We start from the raw sequence: 13,600 nt of genomic DNA on the forward strand, positions 1-13,600 counted from the left end.
GGCTCCCTGTCATTTCGACCACGGCTGGGGGGAAGTTCCCAGTCACAGCCTGCCACACGGGGCACAGACATGCTCTGAGGTGACCTGGGTATGGACAGGGGCACGATGACACGTGACGGGCCCTGGGAGGCTGTGCTGCCCGGCTGGCACCAGATGGGCAGCTACTGGGCCTGTCTCCCCCGTCCCCTGGGCTTCACCTGGCCCGGCCTCGGGGGTTCCCACAGGACAGCTGTCCCCCTGTCCCTCCACCGGAGGCCGCTCTTGTGCTTACAGACGCCCTCCACTGCGGCGGGGTGCATAAGTGCCGGGTCCCCCTGTCCTCTGGCCGGAGGAGGGACCCCTGGTTTCCTAGAGGGTCTCGGGCAAGACCAAGCCCCAGTTGCTTTGCGGTTGATTTGCTCACTCACTCATTCATTCTTCAGCGGCCTTTCTCCCTTTTTTCATACCTCCCCCATCTTCTGACTTCGTGTTCCTGGGCTCACTTCCCATGGAAACACCGGCCCCCAAGTCCTTGTCCCGGGGCCTTCTTCTGGGGAATCCCCCATCAGGGCAGTCCCACTGCCTCCCCTACATGGACATTCCTGCGTTAGTCCGCTGGCTCGCTACAACCCAGTAACCCCAGGGTGCTCTCTGCAAATACCAAGCGAGTGCAGGCCTCTCGCACAACTGTCCAGGACGGGCCTTCCCCACGGAGTGCTGGGCTTCAGCAGGAAGGGGACCTGCTCCACCCAGTAGCTCTGCCGTGACACCCTGTGACCCCCAGGAGGTGACCCCCCAGGCACCAAGGAAGGGAGGTGTGCAGCAGGTGCAGAGGGGGCGCAGAGGGGGCATGCAGGACCCCCGCTCTCCCTTGGCCGGCTCTCCCCGTGTGGCAGAGACAACCTGGGCCCATTCCGGGGAACGAACCGCAGTCTCTGCCTCGTCCCTCGGTCCCACTTCAGAAACAAAAGTAAATTAAAAACCAAACTGCTGTTTACATAAGCTTCTACTTAAAACACACGCTATTCTGCGACTTTTCAAAAAAAATAATGGGGCGCCTGGATGGCCCAGTCGGTTCAGCCTCCGACTATTAGTTTCAGCTCAGGTTGTGATCTCAGGGTCATGAGATCAAGCCCCATGTTGGGCTCCCTGCTTAGTGCAGAGTCTGCTTCTCTCTCTCTCTCTCTCTCTCCCCTCTCCCTCTGCCCCCCCCTCCCCTTGCTCACTCTCTTTCTCTAAGAGAAAATGAATAATCTTTAAATCATTTGAGGCCACCTGGGAATCAGACACCTGGTCTGCAGAAACAAGCTGCTGAGAGCCGCCCTGTCACTGTCCCAGGCCTGCTCAGTGCTGGTCACCACCAGCTTGGCATCCCTATGCATGCAGCCACGAGCCCCTCAAAGAGATGGACAGCCCCCCAGGAGCCATGGCTCTGGCTGCCTTCCTGCAGGCCTCGGAGAAGGAGGTCTCCATGATCGTCAACCTGAGAGCCCTGAGTTTGTTTGAGAAGCTTGTCAAGGTGAGGCGTGAGATGAGGATGGGCCATCTCCCCAAAAGAGCAGAGAGTGGGGGATCCAGCGAGTGGGGAACTCCCAAAGCACCAGGCGCGGGGCTTCTCCTGCCTGTCCGGAACCTCTCTGGCATGAGCAGCATTATCCCCGTTTTATGGCTGAAGAGCTGAGTCTCTGCCAGGGCCAGGTGATTTCCCCGGGGGGGGACGGGGAGCTCGGGTTTGAACCTGGATCCTCCAGGCTCCAGAGCCCAGGGTCCTCCTGTGCACCCGCTCCCCTCCACGTGTGGCCTGCAGAGGACTCGGCAACCCAGGCCAGTTCTGGACATCCCAGGTTGGAGGTGTGGTAGCCAGGAACGGAGACAGCAGTGTCCCCCTTCCCCCTTCCCCCTCCCCCCCCTTCCTGCACCCCGGGTCACGTGGGCAGGAATGGCCCACACTGCACAGGTCCCTGGAGCACACAGGGGGTGCGAGGGCCACGATGCCGCTGTCTGTGCACCAGAGTCAGTCCGGGGTCCACTGGGAGCCTCCGCTCGTCACCTCTCCTCCTTTCTGCAACTGTTGCTCAGGCATCAGCTGGGCGCTGGTGCTCTAACCTGCCCCCCTCCCGCCGCTGCCGCTGTCTATGTCCCTGAAAATATATTCTTTAGAGACATTTTTCCCTTTTAGCCCCAAAACAGGTTTGAAACCCCCCATAAGGCATGCTCTGTAGCACCTTGACACTGTAAGGAAGGTCCCAGAAGGCTGTGTCTGAACAAACAGGCCGTTTCACACGGCACATGTGTACGGGGCACCTACCGTGTGCCAGGCACTGTCGGGGGCTGTGGCGATCCGCCGATGGATAAGACTGCCTGTCACACGGGCCCGAGCAGAGCCGTGAGGTGGAGCGGGACCCTGGCAGGCTTGCGGAGAAGAGAACCCAGAAGGGAGCACAGAGAGGTCACAGAGGCCAGCCTGGAAGGGTCTCAAGGGACACGTGAGCAGCTGGGCTTTTGTTCCTGGGGTGGGGAGCCCTAGAAGGTCACTGAGCAGAGGAGGGCCACGCTCTAACTTCAGTTTTTTTTATTTTTTATTTTTTATTTATGATAGTCACAGAGAGAGAGAGAGAGAGGCAGAGACACAGGCAGAGGGAGAAGCAGGCTCCATGCACCGGGAGCCCGATGTGGGATTCGATCCCGGGTCTCCAGGATCGCGCCCTGGGCCAAAGACAGGCGCCAAACCGCTGCGCCACCCAGGGATCCCTCTAACTTCAGTTTTTAAGGATCACGCAGGAACTGTAGGGACAAGGGTGGAAACTGGCCGGGTCACTGCCAGCGGGGTACAGAGTGGCCTGGTGCCCCTGTAGCCCCCAGAGTTTTCAGCCACAGCTGGAGTAGAAGTTCTGGCTCACACTGACTGACGGAGCCCCATCACCAGCCAGTGTCTTTGGGGTTTCTTCAAAGCTCTGCAAAACCACTCAGCCCAAAGTAAGGGGGAGAATGCCTCTGGGAGCCCCTCAATCAGGGGGGCACCGCCCTGCTTCCTCTTGTCCTTCGGAGACGGTTGCACTGGGCCCCCGCTGCCCAGAGCGGTGACCTCGAAAGTGCCCAAAGGCTCCTCATGGTTTTTCCTCACTTTGCACTCCTCCCACCTGCCCCCTGGGCCCATCTCCCAAGTACACCACCTGATGCCCAAGTCTGGGTGTCAGACTCTGGCTTCAGGGGTCCCCAGACAGATGAATGGTACAGGTGGAGGCTTCAAGGCAGAGACAGGTCTGTCTATAGTTTGACGGTAGAGTCGTGGGTCCGGGTGGATTGGAGGCAGGTGTGCGACCCGAGGTGAGGACAGCCCGGCCCGCGGTTGGGCAGGTGGCTGAGGGCACAGCTGCCAGGGACCGCTCGGGGAGATGCTGCGGGGGGCACTGTGGTGCCGTGGCTGCCAGTAAGGCAGCTCCCCAGGGTGTAATATGGAAAATCCCATGTGCCTCGGCAACCTCACTTTTGGGTGTCTGCTCCCCAGAGGAATGGAAAGCAGGGGATGCAAAGGCATCCTCCCACATCTGTGGGGGGAGCAGGGTCCTTCAGGCAGGGTCCCAGCAGGCAGGCAGCGGGAGCAACCAGGGGCAGCTGCGAACAGCAAGGGCGGCACCTGCAGAAGGGAGGAGGGGGATGTTCCGCCTTAGGGGAGGGAGATTCTGACCCGTGGGGAAGCCTGGGTGAGATCTTGCTAAGTGACACACGCTGGTCACAAAGGAGCAGGTGCCATAGGACCCCACTTACACGAGGGACCTAGAGCGACTAATATCATAGGGATGGAGAGAAGGAGGGTGGTTGCTGGGGGTCCTGGGAGGCTGGGGAGCTCGTGTTTGATGGGGACAGCAATTCAGTTCAGGAAGACGAGAAAGTTCTGGACAAGGTCCCACAGCAAGGCTAGACCCTGTACACTTAGAATTGGCAAAGAAAGTAAAATGTGCATTATGTGTTTTACCACGATTATAATTTTTTAAAAAGATTTTATTTATTCATGAGAGACACAGAGAGGCAGAGACACAGGCAGAGGGAGAAGTAGGCTCCTCACAGGGAGCCGGATGTGGGACTCGATCCCGGCTCCCCAAGGTCACACTCTGGGCCAAAGGTGGCACTAAACCCCTGAGCCACCCGGGCTGCCCTCACGGTTATAATTTTTTAACAAGATTTTATTTATATATTGGTGAGAGAGAGAGAATGAGCAAGAGAGAGCGAGAGAGAGCACAAGCAGGAGGAGCGGCCGGGGGCGAGGGGGAGGCAGACTGAGCGGGGAGCCCGATGCAGGCCTGACCTCAGGACCCTGAGACCATGACCTAAGCCGAAGGCAAACGCTTCACCAACAGAGCCTCCCAGGAGCCCCTACAATTGTAATTTTTTTTTAAAGATTTTATTTATTTATTCATGAAAGACACACAGAGAGAGGCAGAGACACAGGCAGAGGGAGAAGCAGGCTCCATGCAGGGAGCCTGATGCGAGACTCGATCCCAGGACTCAAGGATCACACCTTGGGCCAAAGGCAGGTGCTTAACTGCTGAGCCACCCAGGGATCCCTACAATTGTAATTTTTGAAGATTTTTACAAAGGCGCGGGTCCGAGCCTCAGAGTGAGGCGTCTACCAGCAACCCAAGTGCAGACGTCAATAGATGGATGTGCACGTCCAGCTCAGGGGGGCCGTCTGGGCTGCAGGGGGGGGCCGGAGAGCGGCTGGCTTCCTGACGGCCTGTGAAGTCCAGGCACAGGCTGAGATCACCCAGGGGACAAGAGGCGGGGAAAGGGCCCCAGGCTGGCACCCTGGGGCGGGGGCGGAGGGGCGAGCCAGCCAGGGAGGCCAGAAAGGAGCCACACGGAGGACGATGGACGAGTTGTCACCGAGGAGAAGGGACAGGCCCCCGTGCCAGCCGCTGCCAACAGGCGGGCAGTGTCTCCCGCCTGACGACCCGCTGGGGTATTTCTCGCCGCCCGCTCTCCCGCCCGGCTCCGCGCCCCCCTCACCTGCTGGCCGGCCCAGGGGCTCCCACCGCACCCCCATGCCCCGCACTGGGGCTCGCCGGCGCCCGCCTCACGAGGTGGCATCTGCTCTGTTGGGTTTTGCAGAACTTCTGTTACCTGTGGACAAAGAACGTGAAAGAGATTTGGCCTTTTAATGAAAATTATTTCAGTTCCTTTTATAACCAAAGGCTGCACAGGTTTAAAGAAGGAAGAGCCTTAGTCTCTCCCCCTTAGTCTCAGGCGTTAATGGACCAACTGCAGAAAGTGGTTGTTTGTAGCTCGGGGGCGGGGGCGGGCTCTCACCTCGCCCTGAGGGTCCTTAGCTGCGCCTCTTTCTCTCCGTGTGCCCCTGGGGGGCGTGTTATGCTCCTGCCCAGTCTGGCACCCTGGGGGCCCCTCTTAGGAGAATCCTCTACCCTCCGTCCAATGCCAAGGACGCAAGAAAGCACCAGCCTTAACTGAGCACCTAGTACTTGCCCGGTCCCGGCTCCGCTCGGCCCATATCTCATCATTGCATCCACAGTAACCCTGGGACCAGGGTGGGGTTGGGGGGAGGTGAGCCCCACCTTGCAGAGAGCACAGCTGAGGGAGTTTGGGTGGGCTTGCCCAAGGTCCACACAGCTGAGAATGTTGCTTCCCACCCAGGGTTGTTTGGCTGCACTCAGTCCGCTCGCAGGGTCACCTCTTCACAGCATAGAAAGGGTCTGGGTCTTCCAGCTTCTTGGGACCACTCCACCTCCACTCCCACCCCCGTCCCCCCTTGTCCCGTGGAAAATGCGCTCGGTGAGTATCCCTTGATGGACGGCCTGTCCTCTGTCTTTCTCCCCTAGACATGGGGTGGGACTGGACAAGAAGGTTGGAGGGAGCCACCTTGGGGGCCCCTTAGGGTGTCTGACAATGACTCTGGCTCCTGTACCCCCTGGGGGTTGGGGGGTAGCCCCCAAAGGGCTTGGGGCAACCATACGGTGAAGCTGTGGGGAGAAGCAGGCATCATGAAACCACATTTATAGGACAAGTAGTGGTTCTCACATAGACGGGGGGCTGACTGGGGCTGGGTTCGCGTGAGGGGTGTGAGGGGCTGATGATGGACGTGCGACATCCCCTCTGGTCCACAGAGAGGCCTGGGGGGTCCTGCAGGCCAGTGAGGCCATAGGTCCTGGGTTTGCCCTGTGGCCGGCCCTGTCAGCCACCGCAGGCTCTGCGTGGAGACCTCACAAGCATTCTACCCCCAAGTGCTACAAGGTGGATCCGTTCATGGACACCAAGTCACTTTTATTTTACTGTGGGATTTGTGAGTGCTTCCCACGCAGTCTACACTAACATGTACTATCATTGTCGTTGGAAAAGGTGCTATTTTTGAGAGTCCTGTTCACTTTGGCCACCCCTCCAATACCGATCGCTGACTCAAAGTCCAGACTCTGGGGCCTCTTCACTGTTGTTTCTGGGGCCTCCCTGAAGGTATGCTGGGCGGGGAGAGCAGATGAGAACTTGGGGTGGAAACTGGGGTCGTGGCACTGACCTCCATCCTTGACTCAACACCCCTGGGCCTCAGTCTTCTTCTGAGAGAAGTGGGGTTAATGATGGTTCTTTTCACATAGAATTGTTGTGACAATGAAGTGAGAGCATGCATGTCCCGTGCTCAGCGGAGGGCCAGTTCCCCGTCACCGTGGGTGCCACATGTCCCCCACACTCGTGATGGCAATCACCCAGAAGAGGCCTCTGTTCACGGGGTGTCATGGGCATGTACAAGCAGCATATCTGCTAGCCCCCCGATAGCGGTGACACTGACCCAGCTCCACCGCCACTCAGGGTCACCCACTATGCCAACTGCAGGGTGTACTCAGGACGGACAGTAACCCAGTGTTCTGGCGTCGAGGGCTCGGCTTTCCCTGCCAAGTGTATTCTACGGGGAGGCGCTTCCCAGGAATGACCGTGATACTTTGCACAGAAGCTTTTGAAAAGCCAACATGAATTTCCAAAATGATGTGTTCAACCCTTTGCCTTCATTTTCAAGGTGCTCTGAAGACCCAGATCCCCATATTGACCTTCCAAGGTGGGAGTCGTTCCGGCATTCCTCTGTAAAGATGGGGACCCCAAGCCCCCCAGGTGTGTGCATCCCATCCCAGCCTACCTGGGGAAGCGTAGGGTACTGTTAACTTAGACGGCTCCAGAGACAGCAGAGCCGTGAGCCCAGGGGTCCTGACGGGCTGGGCCACCGGGGTTCAAGGTGCACTGGGCACTTGACAGAGGCTCTCTGGACCTGGCACACCCGAGAGATGGCAAGCCTTCCCGATAGATGGAGAAGATGGGAAAATCATAAAATCCCAAAACCAGCAGTTTCTCAAACTGGGTCAGAACCCATGAGAGAGTGGTGTGTCCTTTCAGCGGGAACAACTAGCCCATTTGCAGGGGAAGAGAGACAAATGCCACGTCGTACAGCCTCTGTTGTAATGGTGAGCACTCTCTCGGGAAACTTGTGCAAGGGTGTGTATTTTTTCACTGTGTGTTGTGATCAGATATTTTGAAAAATACATCTTTATGGTATGTAGGGATGTACTGCAGGTCGTATCATTTTTAATACAGTGTTTTCAAACCGGTTTGACAACGTAATACCTTTTGCGTTGGAAACCAATACGTGCGCACGCACAAGCACATGCACACACAACCAAAACAGAAGATGTAAAAAAACAATATTCACTCTTGCTATGTGCAATATATTCTGACATTTTCCATTCCAGTCCGTTGTATTCTAATTCTAGAGTGTTCTATTTTACTTTTCTGGAGATGCCAACCTGGCCTAGTATATTTATTTCACAGTCCACTAATGAGTGTCCAGTTAGAACTTAAAAACACTGCTTTAAGAGGTTTGGAGGATGTAGCTGTGCTGCAGCTCACAGCAGAATTTGATGAGCATAATGAGGACCTGAGTCACCAAGAAAAGTTCAATTGTGGATCCCATATGCTATTTAAAGCTGCAAAAACATGTGTGGTTCATATTAGAGATGTTTATAGTCTCCAAACGGTTGACATATAAACAAAGCCCTGGATCTTCAGGGAGAAGCTAGAAAGTACTCTTGGGTGGGATCCCCAGTGCCAGTTAACGCAGGTGCTGCTCTGTTCTCAGAGTGGAGGGAGGTGGGACAGATCTGACCGTGGGGAGAGAGGCTCGTGCTGTCTTTGGAGATGATGCATTAACTCTTCCCAAGGAGCAGGCTTCCCAGGAGTCAATTACTTCCCACTGTAACTAAATGGAGCCTGCTGGCCTAAAAAAAAAAAAAAATCAATCCACCTTTATGAGGCATATAACTGAATTCTCCTGGGGGAAAGGTCCAGAGGTGATATTGTCCCTGAAGAACAGAGAACATATTGATCTCATTTGGAGGTCTTGTTCTAAACAGGCTTTTCATCACCACTGATGTCAATCCAGGGGAGATTCAGGGTTAAGTCTCCTTCCTCCTGTTGACTCTGCTTCTTAGTGGTGGCCTTTTTCTGCCCTGGGCATGTAGCCTCAGAATTACATCCCAAAAGCTACTCAGTGGCCTGATTCCAAGCATATATGAGGCCACCACAGTCTGTGCAACCAGGGGGCAAAGCTAGGCATTCAGAATTTAGATTTTTTTAAGACTTTTTTATTGTAGTAAAATATGCATAATATCAATTTTACCATTTTAGCCATTTTAAGTGTGCAGTTTGGTGGCATTAAGGCATTGCATTAATTAATTGCATGGTTGTGCAACCATCCCCACCATCCATCTCCAGAACTTTTTCATCTTCCCAAATGGAAATGCTGTACCCATTAAACACTGACTCCCATTCTCCCCGACCTCAACCCCTGACACTCACCATTCTACTTCCTGTCCCTATGAACTGACTGCTCTAATACCTCATGTAAGTGAAATCATAGAGTATTTGTCCTACTGTGACTGGCTTATTTCAGTTAACAAATTATCCTCAGGATCCACCCATATTGTGGCATATGTCGGCATTTCCATCCTTTTTTAAGGCTGAATAATATTCCCTTGTATGCGCATACCACATTTGGCCTCTTTGTTCATCTGTCAGTGGACGCCAGGTTGCTTTTACCGTTTGCCTATTGTGAATAATGCTGCTATGAACAAGAGTGTTCCAGTGTCTCTTTGAGACCTTGCTTTCGATTGTTTTGGGTGCATACTTAGAGGTGGACTGCTGGATCAGGTGATAATTCTATTTCACATTTTTTGAGGAGCCTCCACACAGTTTTCCACAGCAAAGATTTTAAGGAATTCCATTATGGGGCATCTGGGTGGCTCAGTCAGTGAAGCCTCTGACTCTTGATTTTGGCTCAGGTCATGATCTCAGGGTCGTAAGATTGAGCCCTATTTTGGGCTCCGAGCTCAAGTATCCATGCTCAAGATTCTCTCTCTCCTCTCCCTCTGCCCCTTCTCCACCCCTCCTCTAAAATAAATAAATCTTAAAAAAAATAAGGAACTCCATTTTGGGGGGATTTAGAAGATATGAAACTGCAATTTTCACTTTTTTAAATTGGATTATCAAGACAATATTCCTCCTAATAATGATAGCAGCCACAAATACTACCACTTACCAAGCACTGGGTAGGTACAAGGTTCTCTACAAAGCACCTCTTGTGCATTTTCTCCACTATATTATTAAACCCTCTTTAAAACCCTGTAAAGTAGTTAATGCAGGTATCATGTCCAAAGATGAGGTGCAGGGAGGTTCCTTTCAACACTGTATGAGACAGGTCCTATTGTAGCAAATGGCAGTCTGAGAGGTTAAGCACTTGGCCAAGGGCCAGGAGTGTGAGGGTCTGGATTCAAGCCTACACCATTTGATTCCTGATTCTGCAAGCTTACTGCCACCAGTCTATGCCTCTTGTCTAATCTCTCTCTTGCATTAGTTTCCTTTGTCTTCCAACTCTTTCTAAGTCTGTTTGTGCACATAAATGGAACAAGATCCTGGAAGAAGCCATCAGTGTACCAATAGCAACCACCGAGTAGACCTCTGGGTGCTGGCACCCACTGGCTAGTGGAGATCAGGGCCAGGATGCCGGCCGCATCCAGCATGTGACCCTGACCATCAGCCTTCCTAATCTCACAACTTCTGACTAATGAACTGCTAAAGATTCTGATGATACTTTTATTTTTATTTTCTTAAAAGATTTTATTTATTTTTTTTAGAGAGAGAGAGCACGGGGTGGGGGAGGGCAAAGGGAGAGGAAGAAAGAATCTCAAGCAGACTCTGTGCTGAGTGTGGTACCAGACATGGGGCTTGGATCTCATGACCCTGAGATCAGACCTGAGCTGAAATCAAGAGTTGGACACTCAACCAAGCCACCCGGACACCCTAAGATTCTGATGGTATTTTTAAAAAGGATATGATAGACTAACCCCCAGCATAGGTCCTTGTCACTTATTCATAAATTCTGTAAGAATGAAGGGATCAAATACAGAATACAAGGATCTTCACACAAACACACGACCGAGCCAACAAGGCAGCCGTCCTCTCCATGAGTCCCCTATGCCCTTGCTTTCTGGCAGATTCGACCATCTGGTGGCAATAGACCGCTCAGGAAGGGCTGCCGATGGCAATTACTACAACACCAGGAAAACGAACATCAAACACTTGGTTGACCCCATTGATGACCTTTTCCTTGCAACACAGAAAATTCCTGGAATCTCGTCAACTGGTAAGCAGGGAGCTGAGAATTCAATAAGGATGTGTCAACACTAACTGCCTTTTTATTGATAGGGGGATGTATGACAAGAAGGAGTTATATGGGGACCACGGTTTCTACTCCAGAGATGTTGTTTGTTTATTACGGCTGGTATAGACGATAAAGACACCGTCACGTAGAAATCCGACATTCCCACAAGCAAGGAAGGGAAATGACACGTAATAGAGTGTATTGTACTCGTCCAGCTCTAAACTATTAAAACTAAGAATAAGAGTGATAATAAAATTGGGGCATGGTATATTCTTTTGGCCATACAGGACGAATGTACTGTGTCTACTGTGTTTCATCTTATGAGCGCATTAATTTTTAAGTATGACTTAAATACATGATTAGTGCAATATTTTGATTGTTGGGAACGTAATAATGTGACCATTTGTGTTTGTACAGAACTTCATTGTTTTCAAAGAGGTTTCACATCCATATATTGTTGAAGCCTCTTTACAGCCCTGGCAAGTAGAGAAGCAGATAGTGTCCAAAAATGAGGCCCAGGGAAGCTCCTTGAGGTCGCCTAGCCCATTAGTGTGGCTGGTCTAGAATTAGGAAGTCCGGACTCCCGGAACCCCTTCCGACATGCTTTTCGTGGAGTCATGTTGCCTTAATGAATTTCTAAAAGGCTTAAAGCAGCTCCCAGAACAGTGTTGCTCCCCTGAGGGTAGGCAAAGTCCTAGGTAATGAAGGCAAGTTTCTTGTTCTGTGTTTAATTGTTCTCTTCATTCAAACACTTCAGAATGTTTCCCAGACTCATTAGTCACCTTTGGCTTTTGAGGCTTTGATGAGACAATAAAAGTCTTCCTGGCTGAGTAGAAAGTTTCTACAAAGTGCCTGGTCTTTCCCAGAAGAGGCCTTGGGTGTGGTACCCAGGGCACACTTGGCTCCTACTTCCTGTCTCTGTGGGCTGGGCAGGCTGGGGACCTGGGGGCTGGAGGGAGGAATGGCCCTGGTGCAGGAGGAAGGGGTCTCCAAGCCCAAAGGGGCAGTCATTATTCAAAGGAGCTGCTCTCCTCCTGCTGAAGGTCCTCCTCATCTTTGCTGGTCCCCCTAAGGCTGCTCCCAAGAGCCTAAAGGAAGCGGGTGGAGCTGGCTGTTTATGCCTTCAAACTGCCCTTTTGGTGGAACCCTAGAGACTTCTGGTACCCTCAGGCTGTGGTTCCCCACAGCCCACTGCCCAGCAGGGCCACCCCTGGTCTTTTCTCTCCTCTGCTCCATCCACACCCCATGCCTCAGTTTCCACAGGCAGCTGCCTTGTGGACACAGCACTGGCCTTCCACTCAGCACCCAGGGGCCCTCCCCTCTCGGAGGCCCCGGGAGTGCCACCAGGTGAGGACGACAAGGCCACAGGCAGGACTGAGAAGCAAACAAGGTGAAATTCAGACAATTCGAAAGAGCAGAGACAGAGGTAGACAAGCAGCAGCTCTAGGCTTGTGGTCATTTCCCTCCATTCAGTCAGCTACTGTGGGCCTAGAAAATTATTCTGAGAGACATGCTCAGGAGGGGGACCTGAGGTCCCTTGGCCGGTCAAACAGTCGGATTCTTTTGGCCACAGGCAGGTGTCCAGTGCTCGAGGTGGGGTAGCTCCAGCCCCCTCCCCTACCACAGCCACCTCGTGATGAATGCTGGCCTCGTCGGGTGGGCTCCCTCCACACGTTCCAGGCCTTCGTAGAGACAGACACAGAAATAGCCGCGCAACCGTGCGGCAGGCTCGCCAGGCCTGGCCCTCAGGCCTTGAGGCACTTGGACCAGTGCCTTGGTGAGTGGTTATCCTGAGGCAGCTGCCACGGTCCTGGAGGCAGGTTCAGGTGATCCGACCTACAGACTCTTCCAGAAATACCTGGACACAGGACCAACAGCCGTTCTCTAACACCACCTCAGACAGCAGCAGGCTGCAGGCTGGGTTAGATTTTTGTCACCTTGTTCCTGTGATGGTGGACCTGCCTGGTCATTTTTTTTCTTTAAGATTTTATTTATTTATTAATGAGAGACACAGAGAGCACATGTGCGAGAGAGAGTGGCAGAGGGAGAATCAGGCTCCGTGCAGGGAGCCCAACGCGGGACTCGATCCCAGGTCTCCAGGATCAGACCCTGGGCCGAAGGCGGCACTAAACCTCTGAGCCACCTGCCCTGGTCATTCCTTTTAGCCAACTTGCCCACCTTCAACACCATTCGTTTCACCAATGAATTCAGTAATTTCTAACACTGATGTATTCTGAGCTGTTTGTTCAAGCATCTGTTATGCCAATTATAAGCCCTCAGGTGCTGATGATCAGATTGGCATTTATTTATTTATTTATTCATTCATTCATTCATTTATTTATTTATAAATTCAATTTGCCATCATATAGTATCACACCCAGTGCTCAGTCAGACCTGGTGTCCTTCATGTGGTGTAGACTCCCCTGTGGTGTAGACTCCTGATTAAGCTACCTTGTGGGTCACCAGGCACCCTCTGCTGTAGGTTAAGATAAACTGGCACACAGATATTTCATACTCTTTAAACAGAAGCTTTTAAAAGTAAATTACAGAGTTGAGCTTAATGATCCGTACCAGTTCCCCATCACACAGATGGGGTTCGGGGTCTTGCAGCCCTGGTCTGAGCAGGAGCCACTCAAGAGTTAAGACCACCACCCCACATCTCCAACAGGGATGGTGGCAGCAGGATAGGGGGTGCTCCATCTGTGACTAGAGAGTGTGACTCAGTTGGGGACATGGCCCCACACTGCCGAGTTCCAAACTAAAGTCTCTCGACGATCTGAAGGAGATGTACATCTCCTGGTTGTCTGAAAATATAGCCAGAGTCAACCCTTTCCCCTCCCCGAGGCAACAAACTCCATGTTGAGGGGCTGCCCTGCCCCACAACCACTCCCATATTGGTCAGTCCTCAACACT

At 52.9% G+C, this 13,600-nt stretch overlaps 1 protein-coding gene across 1 annotated transcript in view; it reads left to right on the top strand.

Annotated features, from left to right (window-relative positions):
* DGLUCY (D-glutamate cyclase) overlaps nucleotides 1-13,600 on the top strand; it is a 37,906-nt gene that overhangs the window by 14,291 nt on the left and 10,015 nt on the right. Inside the window, 5 exon segments of the mRNA XM_025982581.2 lie at nucleotides 1,250-1,347; nucleotides 1,349-1,505; nucleotides 6,998-7,043; nucleotides 7,045-7,089; nucleotides 10,521-10,669. Of these exon segments, the coding sequence (XP_025838366.2) occupies nucleotides 1,250-1,347; nucleotides 1,349-1,505; nucleotides 6,998-7,043; nucleotides 7,045-7,089; nucleotides 10,521-10,669 (495 nt within the window).

Source organism: Vulpes vulpes, unplaced genomic scaffold (genome assembly GCF_048418805.1).
Source record: "Vulpes vulpes isolate BD-2025 unplaced genomic scaffold, VulVul3 u000000644, whole genome shotgun sequence".
Classification (NCBI taxonomy): Eukaryota; Metazoa; Chordata; class Mammalia; order Carnivora; family Canidae; genus Vulpes; species Vulpes vulpes.